This window comes from Tachysurus vachellii, chromosome 7 (assembly GCF_030014155.1).
Source record: "Tachysurus vachellii isolate PV-2020 chromosome 7, HZAU_Pvac_v1, whole genome shotgun sequence".
In the NCBI taxonomy this organism is placed as follows: domain Eukaryota; kingdom Metazoa; phylum Chordata; class Actinopteri; order Siluriformes; family Bagridae; genus Tachysurus; species Tachysurus vachellii.
The window spans coordinates 13628410-13643236 of record NC_083466.1 but is presented as its reverse complement, the minus strand read 5'-3'; the positions used below and the strand labels follow the sequence as shown (position 1 = coordinate 13643236).

Here is a 14827-nt window from a genome sequence, read left to right as displayed (position 1 = left end):
TTCAGCGTTATATTGATGAAAGCATCCTCAACACAGCAAGAAGTCCATCAAAAGCACATCCTTATGGCAGTACAAATAGATCAGCGTTTATGAATACTATCAAGTGAAAAAAAATGTTAGAGAGCAATTATACTATAACATCGACAGTAGAGGTCAGTAAGGACTACTACACAAAAACCAACAGACACTCTCAGGACATACAAAATTGCTTATGCATGCTAGTAAATTACTCATTACTCAAGCAATATACCAAGATCAGATCAAAATGGATCAGAAACAGTGTAAAACAAAATCAGTGTAAAATTACAAGGTATAAGATAAGTGAGAAACAAGCATTAACCTTTCTAGGGAAAAGGAAAATTCTAAAAAGGACTATAGAAAAACTTGATGCCCACAGCAACATAAAAGGAGCATGTCACAACAATAGTCTTCACATGTCTGGGCTATGAACTACAGAGACTAAACAGAAGCATAAAACGAATCTAAGCTCAGCTAAATCACGCTTATTCATGCATTACATTCGGAAGAGACCACTTCAAAATGTATTAATTCTATCATTTCAAAAGGTGTGTTTGGTGCAAAAAAAGTGTACAACAACAGACAAATGCCACAGATGTGGTGTAGCATGTTGGTCGCAGAATATAAAAGGTGATTTCAGTGCAAAACCTTCAGGTGTTTACAAGTAAGCTGAAGATGAAAAGGATTTTCACTTTTCAGCATGACAATGACACAAAGCATACATTTAAATAAACAAAGGAATGTCTTAACCAAAAGTAAAGACAAGAATCTAACAAAAACTGTGCACATGACAATTTAATTTAATCTAAAAGGTTTTTTTTTTTGCAAGAAAGATGTGTGAAAATATTGGCAGGTCAAGACTCTGCTCCAAAAAGATTAAGCTTTTTTCCTTAAAAAGTTTCTGATTGTTCTGATTGTAATTGTTTTACTGAAGGTGGAAAAGCGCTGACGTGATTTAGCTTGTTTGCATCTGTTTACATCACAGTTCATTCATATTCATGGCTTATGCGAAAAAACACTAATTTAGCCAATAGAAGGATTGAGTGTCACTGGAAACACATTTCTCTTTACAAATTAACATTGTCACTGTGATATGTCAGTGTACATCTCACACTAAACAATACGCAACAATCATGTACCTTAAATGTACTATGTAACATGTAATAGGAGTCATTTAAATCTCATGATTTATCAGGATCTTATCAAAGCCTCTGTAATTATTTTATGAAATATTTAAGATTAGAGCACTGCATATAAGCATGCATATTGGAAATGCTGAATTACACAAAATCACAAAGTTGATGGACAAATTTACTACTCCAACAAAATAAACTAATGTCTAGGCATACAACTGGTTTATTCTTCGATACTTTGGAAATGTATCCAAATGACACAGGATTCATGTAATAACTCTCAATCAATAAGGATCAATCATTTGTGAAATTGTCATCAACATAAGTCTTTGTGAACACAGTAATGAAATATGATCTATAGGAGATAAGCCTTTGCCGTCTCGGCTAGACATGCTTTACAGGCATCAACTGTTCTATATTTGGCTCTGCTGATCGTTCAGGGTACTTATAGGGCAGAGACCCGGAGGTGGGCGATGGCAGAGATGATCGTGGTACCAATTAGAGTACTCGGCGCCATGTATCTGAGCTTAGATTGTGTTGACAGACTTCTGGGCGGGCTCGATGGGCATTTGTGGGCATTTGTAGTACACCGAGTTTATTTACACCGTCCTTTATCTGTCAACGACCTCTCAGTGTTTGGTGGTCCCACAGGCCAGAAATAGCATTAATTAGGAGAGGGAGGGAAAAGAGGAAGAGAGAAAACGTGTGGAACTGCTGGTAGGCCATCAACAGAGGTCTACAGGGGTCTCGACCTCTCTTCTCCATCTGTGTTTGTACGCCTGCCAGTACTACAATCCCTTGTGGATGATAAGGATTGAATCCAGCAATGAAATTGGCAAGACAAGATTATCAGATTCTGTGCACTGACCACACACAGAGTCATCCAACTGCACATCGCAGTGCTCCTTCATAAGGTGTGATGAACCTTTAGCATAAGGCAGTAATATGTCCCCATAAACAAATGTAAGAGGCATGTTTAAGCCATATTCGAAATTAATTAACACAACAATCTGGACTGAATATTGTCATTGTCTGCAATTTAGATGCTGTTTATAACAGAAACTGACCATGAATTAAACGTAGAATAATTATAGAGACAATGCAGTTTTACAAACCAGAAATATTGACACCCTTGAATATTGTATATAAATAAACATGATTGTAACAATTTACAATCTCTACTTAATATATAATTAAACAATAATACATTAAAGAAACTGATTTCTTTTTTAAAAATAGCTATTTTCCTCAAAAAACTAGTAAAACTATTGCACCCTCTTTTTATTAAAAAAAAAACATTTAAAAATAAATCATTTTCAGTTAAGTAGCTGAGAAGCAATTTTCCTTTTTCTTTCTCCCTTTATTCTAATAAAACAAAATAATGTTAGTCTGGAAAAAAAATCTTAGACAAATTACCTTTTGTTTCTCCTCTGATACTAATATATTGTAAAATATGTATGTATATATACTGTATACAGTATATATACTGTATATATTTTAAAGGGGGGGGGGCAGATAAAGGATATAAAAAGTTAAATTGGCCATAAATAAAAATATTTGAAAGGTTTTGGCAGGGCTCAGACTGATGAGCATCATGACCTCTTGTTCAGTAAAGAGGGCGCTAAAGGTTGGGGGAAAAAAACATTTGAAGAAATTAGCTGATTTTTGGTGTTTTAAAGTTTCAAAATAAACTATTAGGCGCCACATTCAAAACAAAAAAGCCCTTTAGGAAGGGTTGCACTTCCTTAAAGCAACCAAAAGAAACCTTAGAACGGAACTTCAACATGCATGATTGGAGCTATATTTGGAATATTTGTCAGAGGATACAAAATCAACTTTTTAGGGGACAAAGTAGGGAACAAAAATACCAATGACATCCAATGTAAAATAAGGAGGTGAATCAGTGATGCATAAAGGCTGTTTTTTGTGCTGGTTGTTCAGGGCACAAATTCTGCTAAAGTTCAGGATATTTTAACCAAAACCCTGGTTGAAAGGATATTTAGGCTTAATTGCACAGAAATGTCTGCAGGATTGAAATCGATGTTTGCAACATTACTCTTTCAATTTTAACCTGTAGTCTGAACTAAAATGGCTCAGCATGAGTTTATAAAGCCAGGTTTGTTGGGGTGATTCAGTATCCTTCTACAAGCTCAGGGCTATAAGTCAAGCCAGCAAAAGCGCTGAATATTAATTTTTAGGATGCATGTCTGCAATAAGCAGAAAATGATGTGCTACTTATTGTTTGCAGAGTTAAAACTAAAACTGCACACTGCCCCAACATACATCACTTTTTGCTCAAATGTATGAAGGTGGTGAATAATCGATCCTTGTAGATTATGGCTGACCTTCAGTCATAGTGTTTATACAGTTGGGATCATCAGGATCATGGCACTATGGCCCTATTAAATTGTTCTGAAACCAAATTACTGTCCTCACGGTTGTTGTTTACACGCGCACACTCATTTGTTCTTGTTCTGCTTGAACTAGTGGGTGGGTGAATTCACCCCACACACACACAGACCATAATCACCCCATCCTCTGAACATATAAACCCACCCCATCTTTATGTCTACAAATACTCAATGCTCACTGCAGACCAACAGAGGACAGCATCCCTGAGACCAAACAGAAGCCTTCCTTCTGCACACCAGTTCCTGAATAAGCTACTGAGAAGGTAAATCAGGAAATCGCTTCACATACATTTCACTTTCCGAAACTTTTAGCCTTGTATTTAACCCTTACAAGGGTTCATATGTAATCACTGAGGTATGTGCATGAAGAATTAATGTTTTACATGTGATATGCCAAACACACACAAAAAAATTACAAAATTAAATAATAATTAGAAAGAAATAATTTCCTTAAATACATTAGAGTTGTGATGCCTTTGGTCATTTTAGACAATTTCTTTTTTTTGGGGAAAAAAAAAAAAAAAAAAATAAGATTAGTTATGATATTTTGCATAGCATGGATCTAAAATTATTTGTATTTCTTGCAGATGATGTCACACAAGTGTTTTCTGCCTCTCTTGGCTCTGTGCTTTTTAATGGATGAGGTGTATTCATTCCTGCTGCCTGACAGGCTACAATTAACCAGAGTAAGTGCCCAAAACTTCCACATGCCTTTATACTTGAGTTTCATATAAAAAGCCTTGCATTTATAAAATAAGTAAAAAGGAAACAGATCAGTAATTTATCTTGTTTTCAGTCATATCACAGGTCTTTGGCTTTACCACTAATGTACAGTTAAAAAAGCTTGTTTTTATCTTGGTCCTCTGTAGAGCAGCCACAGGTCACGTCGAGATCACTCTTCTCACCTGTCAGAGCTTTCGGATCTGGTAGAGCTCATTCCCGATAACGGTGGGGAAATGACCCGTGACTGGGAGCCTAACCCAGCTCGATCGTCGACCGTCTTCTCTGTCCCTGTGGAACGCATTTCAACGCCTCACACCAACACACAACACCACAGGAACAAAGACAAGAGGTGAGGAAAGCAGTGAAAAAACAACATGCATCATACGGATACTTCAAGTTCCTGAAAATAGAAACGATAATGCATTTCGCTTTGTGTCGGGTCAGAAAGGATCGTTAATTGTGTAGGTCAACAGATGAATGAACCCAGAGACCACTTAATTTACTTCACTTTCCTTCCTGTAGGCTGAGAGTGACTGTTCCATTGGATCGCATTGGTAGTTTATACTTACCAAGCAGAAAGAGCAGAAAGGTGAGCATTCTGAACTAAACCCCTAAATAACATCAATACACTTTTACAGCTTAGTTATCATTATCTGGAAGAAAGAAAAAAAAAAGAAAGCCTTTGTATTTAGATTTGAATAGATGCTGATTGTTCAGACACATCTTAAGAACAATTGTTTTCCTTCCCTTCAGGATGAACCAGAGGAGCAACGGGACTAATCCTACACTACCTTAGGATTCAAGTAGCATACAGACTGGATGCAAATTGACAGATTAAGCCTAGTCTTGTAAAGAACAGAAGATTACTAATTAAACACACTGCAATCTAGGATTAGGCTTAATATGTATTTAGAAATTTGTATGTAACAAGTGTGTGTATATTTTTTTTAAAATCTATTTATTGCTATTTAAGGTCACCCTGTAGTGATATACAAACTGACAGACACTGTACGTGTGCCTATGCTCAATAAAAATCTAACAAAATCCATGCAGAATTGCACTGAGCCATTATTCATAAAAATAAAAAGTGACATTTTGGATAGGACACCCAATAAAGAAAAGGCTTTATTTCTGCAAGTACAGTTAAAGAAAATATTTTTGGCATCTGATGTAACATTTGCTTGGCTTTTCTGTTCGTTTTCATATTATATACAGTTCTGAAAGTATATGATATTTACAGACTAAAATAGGAGAGAATAGGGTCTATTTTGGGGGAATTTCAAGAAACCCCTCACAAAAACAAAACAAAACAAACAAACAAACAAACAAAAAAAAAAAACCCATATAAACAAAACATGCCACAACACTTGCAGCATAAACTCTTTTCTGTACACAAGAAGATCTGGTCTCCGAACTACTTTCAAACAGCAAATCAGGGAGCAGCTCCACAACGCCTAACTCTCTGGGTGTATGGGATCTTAACCAAATCTCAGACAAGAGATTAAAACCCAAATTAAGCTCCTTTTTAAAAATAAAAAAAAGAAAAGAAAGAAAAATAGAACATATAATAATTACAACTAATGGGGGTATTGAGTAAGACTCAACACTCGAGTGGCAGTTGCAAAGCTTTTAAACATCATTCATTTGTCTCAGAAATTGTCCTTCAAAAGTAAACCAACAAAAATAGTTAATGCACAATTTGAAACTGCTTACACTCGGTAAAAAGACAGCCAGCAGTGCGAGCTGATCTGAAAGTTCCCATTTCAAGTCCAACATTTCATGTTCCCCACACAGAAAGATCTGGAGTTGATAGTTGTAGCTAAGTGCTAGGTTAATACCAGGACTGCCACGGTGCCGACATGCACTGAGATTAATAAAGAGCTAATCACTGAATAAAGTCTATCTGTTAATATGGAGTAGCACAAAAACAAAACATGGAGCGAAACTGAGATGTCTGTGAAAACGGTAAGAAACAGAAAGAACAACCTATACACAGACCACTTCTTCATGTAAAAGACGAAGCTTATAAGTATCTCTGTTGTAAAATGTTTTTTTTACATCGGAATACATCGTCATCATTTAACATTAAAATACTGCCTGATGATCGGAACGGACTGGCAGAAAAACTGCTCGTGCGCATGGTTTAATAGTGTGTCTATAAACATGAAGAAATTCAAACTTTAATATTAACCGTGTATATGATTGTCAAACATGTGAAGAATTTATGCGCAAAAAACATGGGCCTCGAAACAACATCCCATTTCAGAAACAGTGTTATCGTCTTGTACTTGATAGAAAAAGTGGAGGACGGAAACGTCGAGCTTCCATGGATTTAGGCGTTTTCTCTAACTGTCTTTTTTATGGCCCGATCGCCTCGCTTCCCTGCATTTGTGACAGTAGAATATGTCTGGGACGTTGGACTTCTTGATTTTGGCGCAGGAAAGATGCACCCATATGCTGCACTGGTTGCACTCGATCATGGGGCGTCCTGCAAAAGGTTTCCCGCAGTAACAAGTGATGAGATCCCACGAGTCATCTCCTGCAGAGCGGAAAAGAACAAACATTAGATTTGAGATATAGATATATAGTATGCTATAAAGTCAGTACACTGCAATAATCTGTATGCAAGCAACAGTGAAACAAAAGGGCTATGATTGTATTTAGATTTATTGACCTACCGGCTTCAATTTTCAATTTCATGTCAAATACAAATATTAATAAACATTTGATAAAATTCAGCTGATAATAAAATCAAATACTTCTGTACAACAACTACTTTAAATTTCAAGATGACCGTGGAAAATGATTCGCCTCATTAGTCATTTTTTCTCTCTCGCTCTGCTACGTGTCAGAAGTTCATGCGCCGATTCTAGGCACAGCGTTTGCAGCTTTTACCTCAATACAAGAAGTATAATGTGAGTATCAGTGAAACAAACCACAATGCTTCAAGAACTAATAGAGGATGTCATAATCAGGTAAACTAGCAGGGTCTGTTGAGCTTAGCTTAGACAGACCACAAAGCACCAGTGTAGGTGTGAACTGAACAGAACTATTGATCACAGAAGAAAAAAAGAAAGAAAGAAAAAAAACAAAGCAACAACAGTCGAGAAGATGAACACAGACGTTTCAATGACTACCAGAGCAAAATTTCACTTTCTACAGTCATTGTACTGATGGAAACTACCGTTTCCACTAGTTGACTTATTTTACCTCTGGCTTGGATCCAAATAAATTACTCCTTCACAGTCGCAATTTATTCTCTTATTCCATGTTTTTCTGTTTACTCTCACTATTTATTCTACATGGGACTCTTTTCTCCCACCCATGTGAAAGCTCTATATGTCAAGTCTTGCATGTTGTATCTGTTTACTTGCTCACACACACACCATTGGATGGATGTCTCTCTTTTATGCCAAATATTCTGGAAGCAACTGACTTTCAACAACGTTTAAATAAGTTCCATTGTTCATGTGACAATGGAAATAAATTTGCTGTCATTGTTGATAAAATGATGAAATCACACAAAACTACTGAGGTCACCAGTGCTCGGTTCCAAGGCAACAGGATTTTAGTGCCAAATTGAATTAACCAACTGAAAACAGTGGCTTTAATGGCTGACAAGCACAGAACAAGTTGTTTACAATGTGAATGGAAATGCAAAAAGCATTAACAGGCCTACAGTTTACTAAAACCTACAGAGCCTATATAATCTGTGGGACAAAGTCCAATGCAAAGAAAACAAAATCATAAAAAGGATCAAAAGCTTAGAGAACCACTTAAACTTCCAATGGCTTTTGTAAAAAAGCACAAGGATATGTTTCTAGGAATGGTCCAAACAAACAAACAAGGGGTATTTCATCAAAATTTATAAAAAAAATTACCCATAATGTTAAGCAGGCTCATTCTGCAGTTCCAAGCACTTCCAGTAGGTGGCAATAATGTTTTAATATTTTTAATACCCATGCTTGTGATACCAGCATTATTTCATCACACTAACTTTATGTACATTTTTTTAAACAGAAAGCCTGTAACTGAAACTGTTTTAATACATAATATTAAAATAAACATATACAAAGTATGTTTAATTTGGAGGGACAGGAAAAATATCAAGACACCGTCATGTAGATCAACAGACTAAGCTTGCAGGATAAAGAAAGACCACAGTGACAAGTGCATAACGAGTGCTCTTGTGGTGATGTCCAAATGATTTTTACCACATTCGTTTATCATCAGTAAACTGCTTTATCACGGTCTGAGTAGCTGCAATTTAAATGCCTTATTTTGCTGTATTCTGAGCATCAGAACCAAGATAACACATTCCAAAATATAGCCTGTGTGTACACAATCATATGCTCATATGAACATACGCTGTTCCCAATGTGTCCCATTATATGTATATAGTGTACTACATCGTGTAAGAAAAGCAATTATTGCCTTGCCTATGTGATGCAAAGCAAGCAAATGATTTATGAAGAGCCCTAAAAATATCCATAGCAACTCCTGAACATCACCTGCATCCTACACAATAATCATACATACATCTGTGATCAACCTGATTATGTTAAAGCCCTCCTTTTTAGCCATTTTCAAAGTTAAATAATAAAGCCCCTCACCTGACTCGACCATGATATCCTCATCTGCTATCCACGTTTCCCCTTCACTGGAGCTCATTTCTGCATCTCTGCTTGCTTCGTCACGCTCAGACTTCATCAGGCTGGGTCTCTGGGACTGTAGCCCTCTTGGCTGACCTGTGTGCTCCTCTCCGTGGCCGAGTCCAGTCTCAGAGTCTGTCTCACTGAGTGCCGAGCTTTTAAGCTTCTTAAGGCTTTTGGGCTGCTTGGAGTTTTTGCTGCGCTTGATTCTGGCACGCTTTTCCCCACTGCTGCTGCTGCTGTCTCCTGCACCTGAGCCAAGAGAGAGGCGCTTCAGCTTTTTGTCCTTTTTGCGCTCTGCTTTGCTGCTTGCTTGGCCCTTGTAGAGAGAGTCTTTCAACCTCATTTTTTCCAGCAGGGTGCTGTCAGAAGGCAGGCGCTGCATGGTCTTGACACTTTTGTTGGCGCGAGCTTTCTGCACAAAAGTGTGAATAGTGTGTAGGTCCGAGTTGCCATCTCCCCAACTTGCAGACATATTTGAGCTAGCACCACCTCCCATGCCACCTTCTCCTGAGGTGCCAGAGCTGTGTGGTGAACTGGAGGAGGCTGGAGACCATGGTCGTTCCTACAGAGACAACAAAAGACACAATTGCATCATTCTAAGGGGATTTTTTTTCTAAGCAGGATGTCTACTTAGACTACTGACTATAAAAAAATACTATACGACAACACTGATATTAAAAGTACACACTGTTTAAGATTTGCATCTTAATCTAATTTCACTCTAGAGCATTTAAGTTAATATGTTAGCTTAAAAAACCTTAGAATTATTGGAGACCACAGCCAAATTCCTCCTGTGAATTTTTTCTCCCAAAGGAAAGAACATCAGTGACATCTTTAGAGAAAAGGGTGAGAACACAGTATTTCTCCACGCAGTATTTTATTACTGCAGGTCGCCAATTGCTATACTATGACAGCCAGTAGGTGTTCCTACTACTGATTGTCATAGTAAAGTTTATAAGTGAGTAAAACATCTAGCGTTCCAGTTGACAGTTTGATGTCGGCATGGACAGTTTTCTTGCAGCTAAAATGATGCACTCTGGGGGTGCTTTGGTGTTTGTATATAGATTTCTGCAGTGTGTTTATGCTTCAAATCATAGCAGATGAAGGAGAAGCAGTGTGCACACTTTGCCACAAATTAACTGCGTTCTTCACTCCTGTCGGTAGTCGCTGCACCAATTCGCTCCATATTTGCATAAAGTTAAACTTTTCTCAACTTTGTTGCATCACAGGACACACCCACTTCTAGTCACCAAAGGTCGCTGACACTCACGTGACCAGCTTCCATTAAAAACGAATGATCCCAAGTCTTTTTTCCGCCTTATATATGTGAATGTAGCATTAACATGTGGGTTTCTTGCTCGCTCTCTTTTAAGGGTCTTGCATCTCAGCCAATGTACACAATCATTACTGTTTTTTTTTTTTTTTTTTGCGTTGTCATTGTAGGATTGTTATAAATCCGTCTCAACCACTGTCTAATTGTTCAGTTTTTCACTGTGTTTGTTTTCCAAAATATACATCATTTTACTATTACACAGTTTGGATTACACCTTTCTGTATATACTCAAAACAACAATGACAAAAAAATGCTCTGTGTTTCCATTTGCATACATTTTCGCTTTCTTATTATCCTCAGACATCAGATTTTATCTGCAAGCCACAACTTGCATTATCTCACCATAGATACTCAAAATAGGAAGCAATAACACAAATTGAATGTAATGCAACAATATGTCTGAAATCTCAGTCTGAACCCAGGTTCTGAAAACAGCTTTTACACACAAACAAGTCACTCCTGTAAAAGTTTAGATAAAACAAACCTCTTTTGGAGATGGGATATAACCAGCATACGCCAAGACAAAACTGCAGAACTTGTTGAAGTCTTCCACTGTTCTCTTTCGTCTCTCTGGTGGCTGAAAAACAAACAAAAAACACATTTGTATTTAGCTCACAAACTACTGATAAAGCCAGTGATACTAAAGGGTTAATCTATGTCTAGTTTGTGCAGCTTACCAGAGGCTCCGTTTTGCGTTTCAGTAATGAATCTAAGGAAAGGAAAAAAGAGAGCAAACACGAGTTGAGAATCATATTCGTTTCCGTTAAGGGTTCGTGTCGTTATATTTCTGTTGAAATGATATTATAGTTCTGGTGAGGCGTTAGCACGCGGCTAACACAGGACATGCTAACATCCGCAAACCGCACATAAAAGCACCGCGATGGTCACTTAGCAACGACGTCGGCTCGCCTTAATTCAGTTATATTTCAGGACACCGTCTTACAATTTCATCCGCGTTGTCCTGACGTCGAATCGCAAGGAAAAAAACGAGTCTATAGCGGTATAAACACATGGCGAGATCCTACGCTTAGCGAAAGCGGTCACTAACACTCGACAACAGCCTTTTTAACTCGATCCTTCGGTGATAAAAACGCCGATAAACATACCAAACTTCGACGTTACCTGCTTTATGTTCAGCCTAACGTCGAGCACAACAAGTCCATTGGTGTAACTTATCCAGTTAGCACACCTGCTAATCCTATAGCTTGACAATAAACGCTAGCGAGCTAGTTAGCTAACTCCCTGCTAACAGATTCACTCGGTACAGGCAGTTAAAACACGACCATCTGGATTTACATCGAAGAACAAAACTGGGTGATATTTAAATACAACAAAAATAAAATAAACAAAAACGAAGGAAGCAGCAGGTTTATGATTAAACTGGAGGGACTGAGGAGGAGGAGGAAGAGGAGGAATCCCTCAGCTAACTGTGTCTCAGGCTAAAAGCTACACGGACACCGCGACGCTAATCGGTTGTCCCTGGAGACGAGATTTAATAAAAAACGACTTAGACAAACATGATTAATTTAATTCGATTCACTTTTACAGCGTGTCGGTTGAGCTTAACCGACATCACTTTTTATATATATAAATATATATCTAACTAGCCGACGTCACACACTGATCAATGTTGTCACCAGCTCGACGTTCTCTCGACCTAACAAGGCGTTTATCGAAGGATCACGACCAGAGTGGATAAAAACACAAAACACGGATTAATAAAAGTATAATATACACGCGGAACACAGACACGGTGTTTTACAGAAACAACCCGAAATTGAAGGTCTTCCCTTGAGTTAGCATGTAAGCAGCAGCACTACGTGGCTAATAATAACCGGCTAACGCAAACGATCACAAACATACAGCGGTCACAGCTTTGGTCAGAGTTACAGATCCTGTTAAAAACGGATAAAGTGTCTCTTACCTTGGTGTTCGGACATTATTTCGAGCATTGTCACCTCAGCGATGAGATCCGCTGAACTTCGGTGGCACTGAGAAGCGATTGTTCGCCGGCTTTGTAGCTAGCCGGCTAAAGCTAACGCACTTTTCTACACACGCACCACAAAACAATCGGTTTATCTATACTTAGTGTCGTAAAACCACCACCCAAAGGGGTTTCTTAGAAATGTGAAGGCGTCCAAATTGTTTTTCAGTGTAACTCGAATCAGATAGAGAATGAACTAGCCAGATAATTTCTTCGTCCCACGACGGCGTTGCATAAATAAAGTGAAGCCCGAGTGCGCGAGCATCCTGCAGCCCCACAGCTGGTCTCTCTCTCTCTGTGTTTGTGATCTCCCTCTCTTTCTTGATCTCAATCTGCCCGAATGATTCAGTATTTTCCGTTTTTCATCAAAAGTAGAAAACTTCTTGAAACTCTGTGCGCCTCGCCTCGAGCGGTCGATGTCAACTGAGCAATAGCACTGAGGCTACGTTGGAGAGAAAAGCCCGTTGCGCTCGAGCCCCGCCGCGCATAACCGCTCTCACTATGGAATTATGGGAAATGTAGTCTCTTACAGACTTGGGGCGCGCGTGGAACGTAGAACTTTAGACTCAAAGCTGCAATTTGTGTGTTTTTTTTTTACATTTATTTTAGTTTATTTATTTATTTATTGCAAATAATGTCATTGAAATTTGGGTCAGGTATTTTTCAGAACGCGATGAAATTACAGCACATAGGAAATGCCTGAAAAATGATATAACAGATTATAATATGTACAGCACATGGGGGAGGGGGGTTGAATGGTCGAATCTGATTGGTCAGTAGGTTTAAATTATCTGTGTATAAACCAATATAAACCAAAGGATTTGTTTTAAAAGCGTGTTGTTCAACAAAGTAAAATCTATAATAGGTACATTTAAGTACAATTTATAAAACATTTATGAATCATTTATTTAATTATTAAAATTAAATATTATTCAATATTTAATTATTATTCATTGAAGGAATATCTGTTGTAAGATGACAGGATGACATTTATATGTATATTTTTACTGTTATTCTGAACATCAGCATGGTTGTGATTTGGCTGCTTTCCATATTGTGTTTAAATGACAGTTCATTGATAGAACTTTCTTTATGATAGAAGTTGTTTAAAAAAAAAAGTAATATCATATACACACTCATGCTGTTGTATTGAAAAAAAAAAGCCATGAAAGGTGTGTGGTGTTGTTATGGCCGTGTTATACAAAGACTGACTGACATAGTAAGTGTAATAGAATAAATTAACAAAATATTTGTTTAGCGCTTTATTTGTATAGCGCTTTTTACAGTTGACTGTCTCAAAGCAGCTTTACAGAACAAAAACATAGAACAAAAGGTTATTATAAAGAATAATATAAAGGTTAATAGAATAAAAAAAATCAAGATGGATATTAGATATATTTAAATGTGTTTGTATTTATCCCCAATGAGCAAGTCTGAGGTGACTGAGGTGACTGTGGGGAGGAAAAACTCCCTTGAATGGTGAAAGAAGAAACCTTGAGAGGAACCAGACTCAAAGGGGAACCCATCCTCATTTGGGTGACACCGGAGGGTGTGATTATAAATATACATGTTGTATTGATGCAAAAGACCACATGAAGTTGGCATCTTCTCTTTAGTATCGCAGAGTCTAACTGGAGTTGTTAGATCTCTAGATGCCTCAGTATCCTCACCGAGTCGGCCTCATCTCAGTGGAGGGCCAAAATCTTCATCACATGGAAGACAATCAGAGCAGGTACAATTTCTGGATGCCTTGGGATGTGTAGAAAGAGAGAAGCAGTGGGGAGGAATTAACGTTGCTGCTGTTCATAATATTAGCAAGCACTAGATGATAATGTGCATTTGGTCTGATGTAATAGAGCACAATATTATGGGAAGTATTAACCTTTAGGGGGGCACGGTGGCTTAGTAGTTAGCACGTTCCCCTCACACCTCCAGGGTTGGGGGTTCGATTCCCGCCTCCGCCTTGTGTGTGTGGAGTTTGCATGTTCTCCCCGTGCCTCGGGGGTTTCCTCCGGGTACACCGGTTTCCTCCCCTGGTCCAAAGACATGCATGGTAGGTTGATTGGCATCTCTGGAAAATTGTCCGTAGTGTGTGATTGCGTGAGTGAATGAGAGTGTGTGTGTGTGCCCTGCGATGGGTTGGCACTCCGTCCAGGGTGTATCCTGCCTTGATGCCCGATGACGCCTGAGAAAGGCACAGGCTCCCCGTGACCCGAGGTAGTTTGGATAAGCGGTAGAGGATGAGTGAGTGAGTATTAACCTTTAAAGGTTGAGGTCAGAGTACAGGGACAGCCATGATATCCTGGAGCAGGGAAGGTTAAGGGTCTTGCTCAAGGTCTCATTAGTGGCACCTTATAGTGCTGGGGCTTGAACCCTGATCCTCCCAGATCACGATATTTAGCAAACATATAGTAGAGTGATTCAAACAATGAAATCTACTAGTGCTTTTACAGTAAATATCAACACTTTTGGGACATGCCTTTTCTAACCAAGTTAGTGGATTGAATAATAATAAAATAATAATAATAAAAATAAAATTAATTCTGTTTTTATCGACCTATTAAAAATGT

General features: G+C 38.2%; 1 protein-coding gene across 1 annotated transcript; it reads right to left on the bottom strand.

The window, feature by feature from the left end:
- Positions 1–5392: 5392 nt before the first annotated feature.
- phf23b (PHD finger protein 23b) lies at positions 5393–12727 on the bottom strand. The gene is made up of 5 exons (XM_060874440.1): positions 12198–12727; positions 10951–10982; positions 10758–10850; positions 8899–9502; positions 5393–6824 (listed from the first exon to the last, which is right to left on the bottom strand). Exons 1-5 carry the CDS (start codon positions 12223–12225, stop codon positions 6631–6633), a joined length of 951 nt encoding a protein of 316 aa, XP_060730423.1. The 5' UTR covers positions 12226–12727; the 3' UTR covers positions 5393–6630.
- Positions 12728–14827: the final 2100 nt, after the last annotated feature.

Bases quoted from the DNA above. Each gene is read 5' to 3' on its own strand.
- phf23b (XM_060874440.1), bottom strand. From the start codon at position 12,225: ATGCTCGAAATAATGTCCGAACACCAAG. The intron at 10,983-12,197 runs GTAAGAGACACT...TCCTTTCCTTAG, and splicing joins AATAATGTCCGAACACCAAG to ATTCATTACTGAAACGCAAA. The intron at 9,503-10,757 runs GTTTGTTTTATC...TTGTCTCTGTAG, and splicing joins ATATCCCATCTCCAAAAGAG to GAACGACCATGGTCTCCAGC.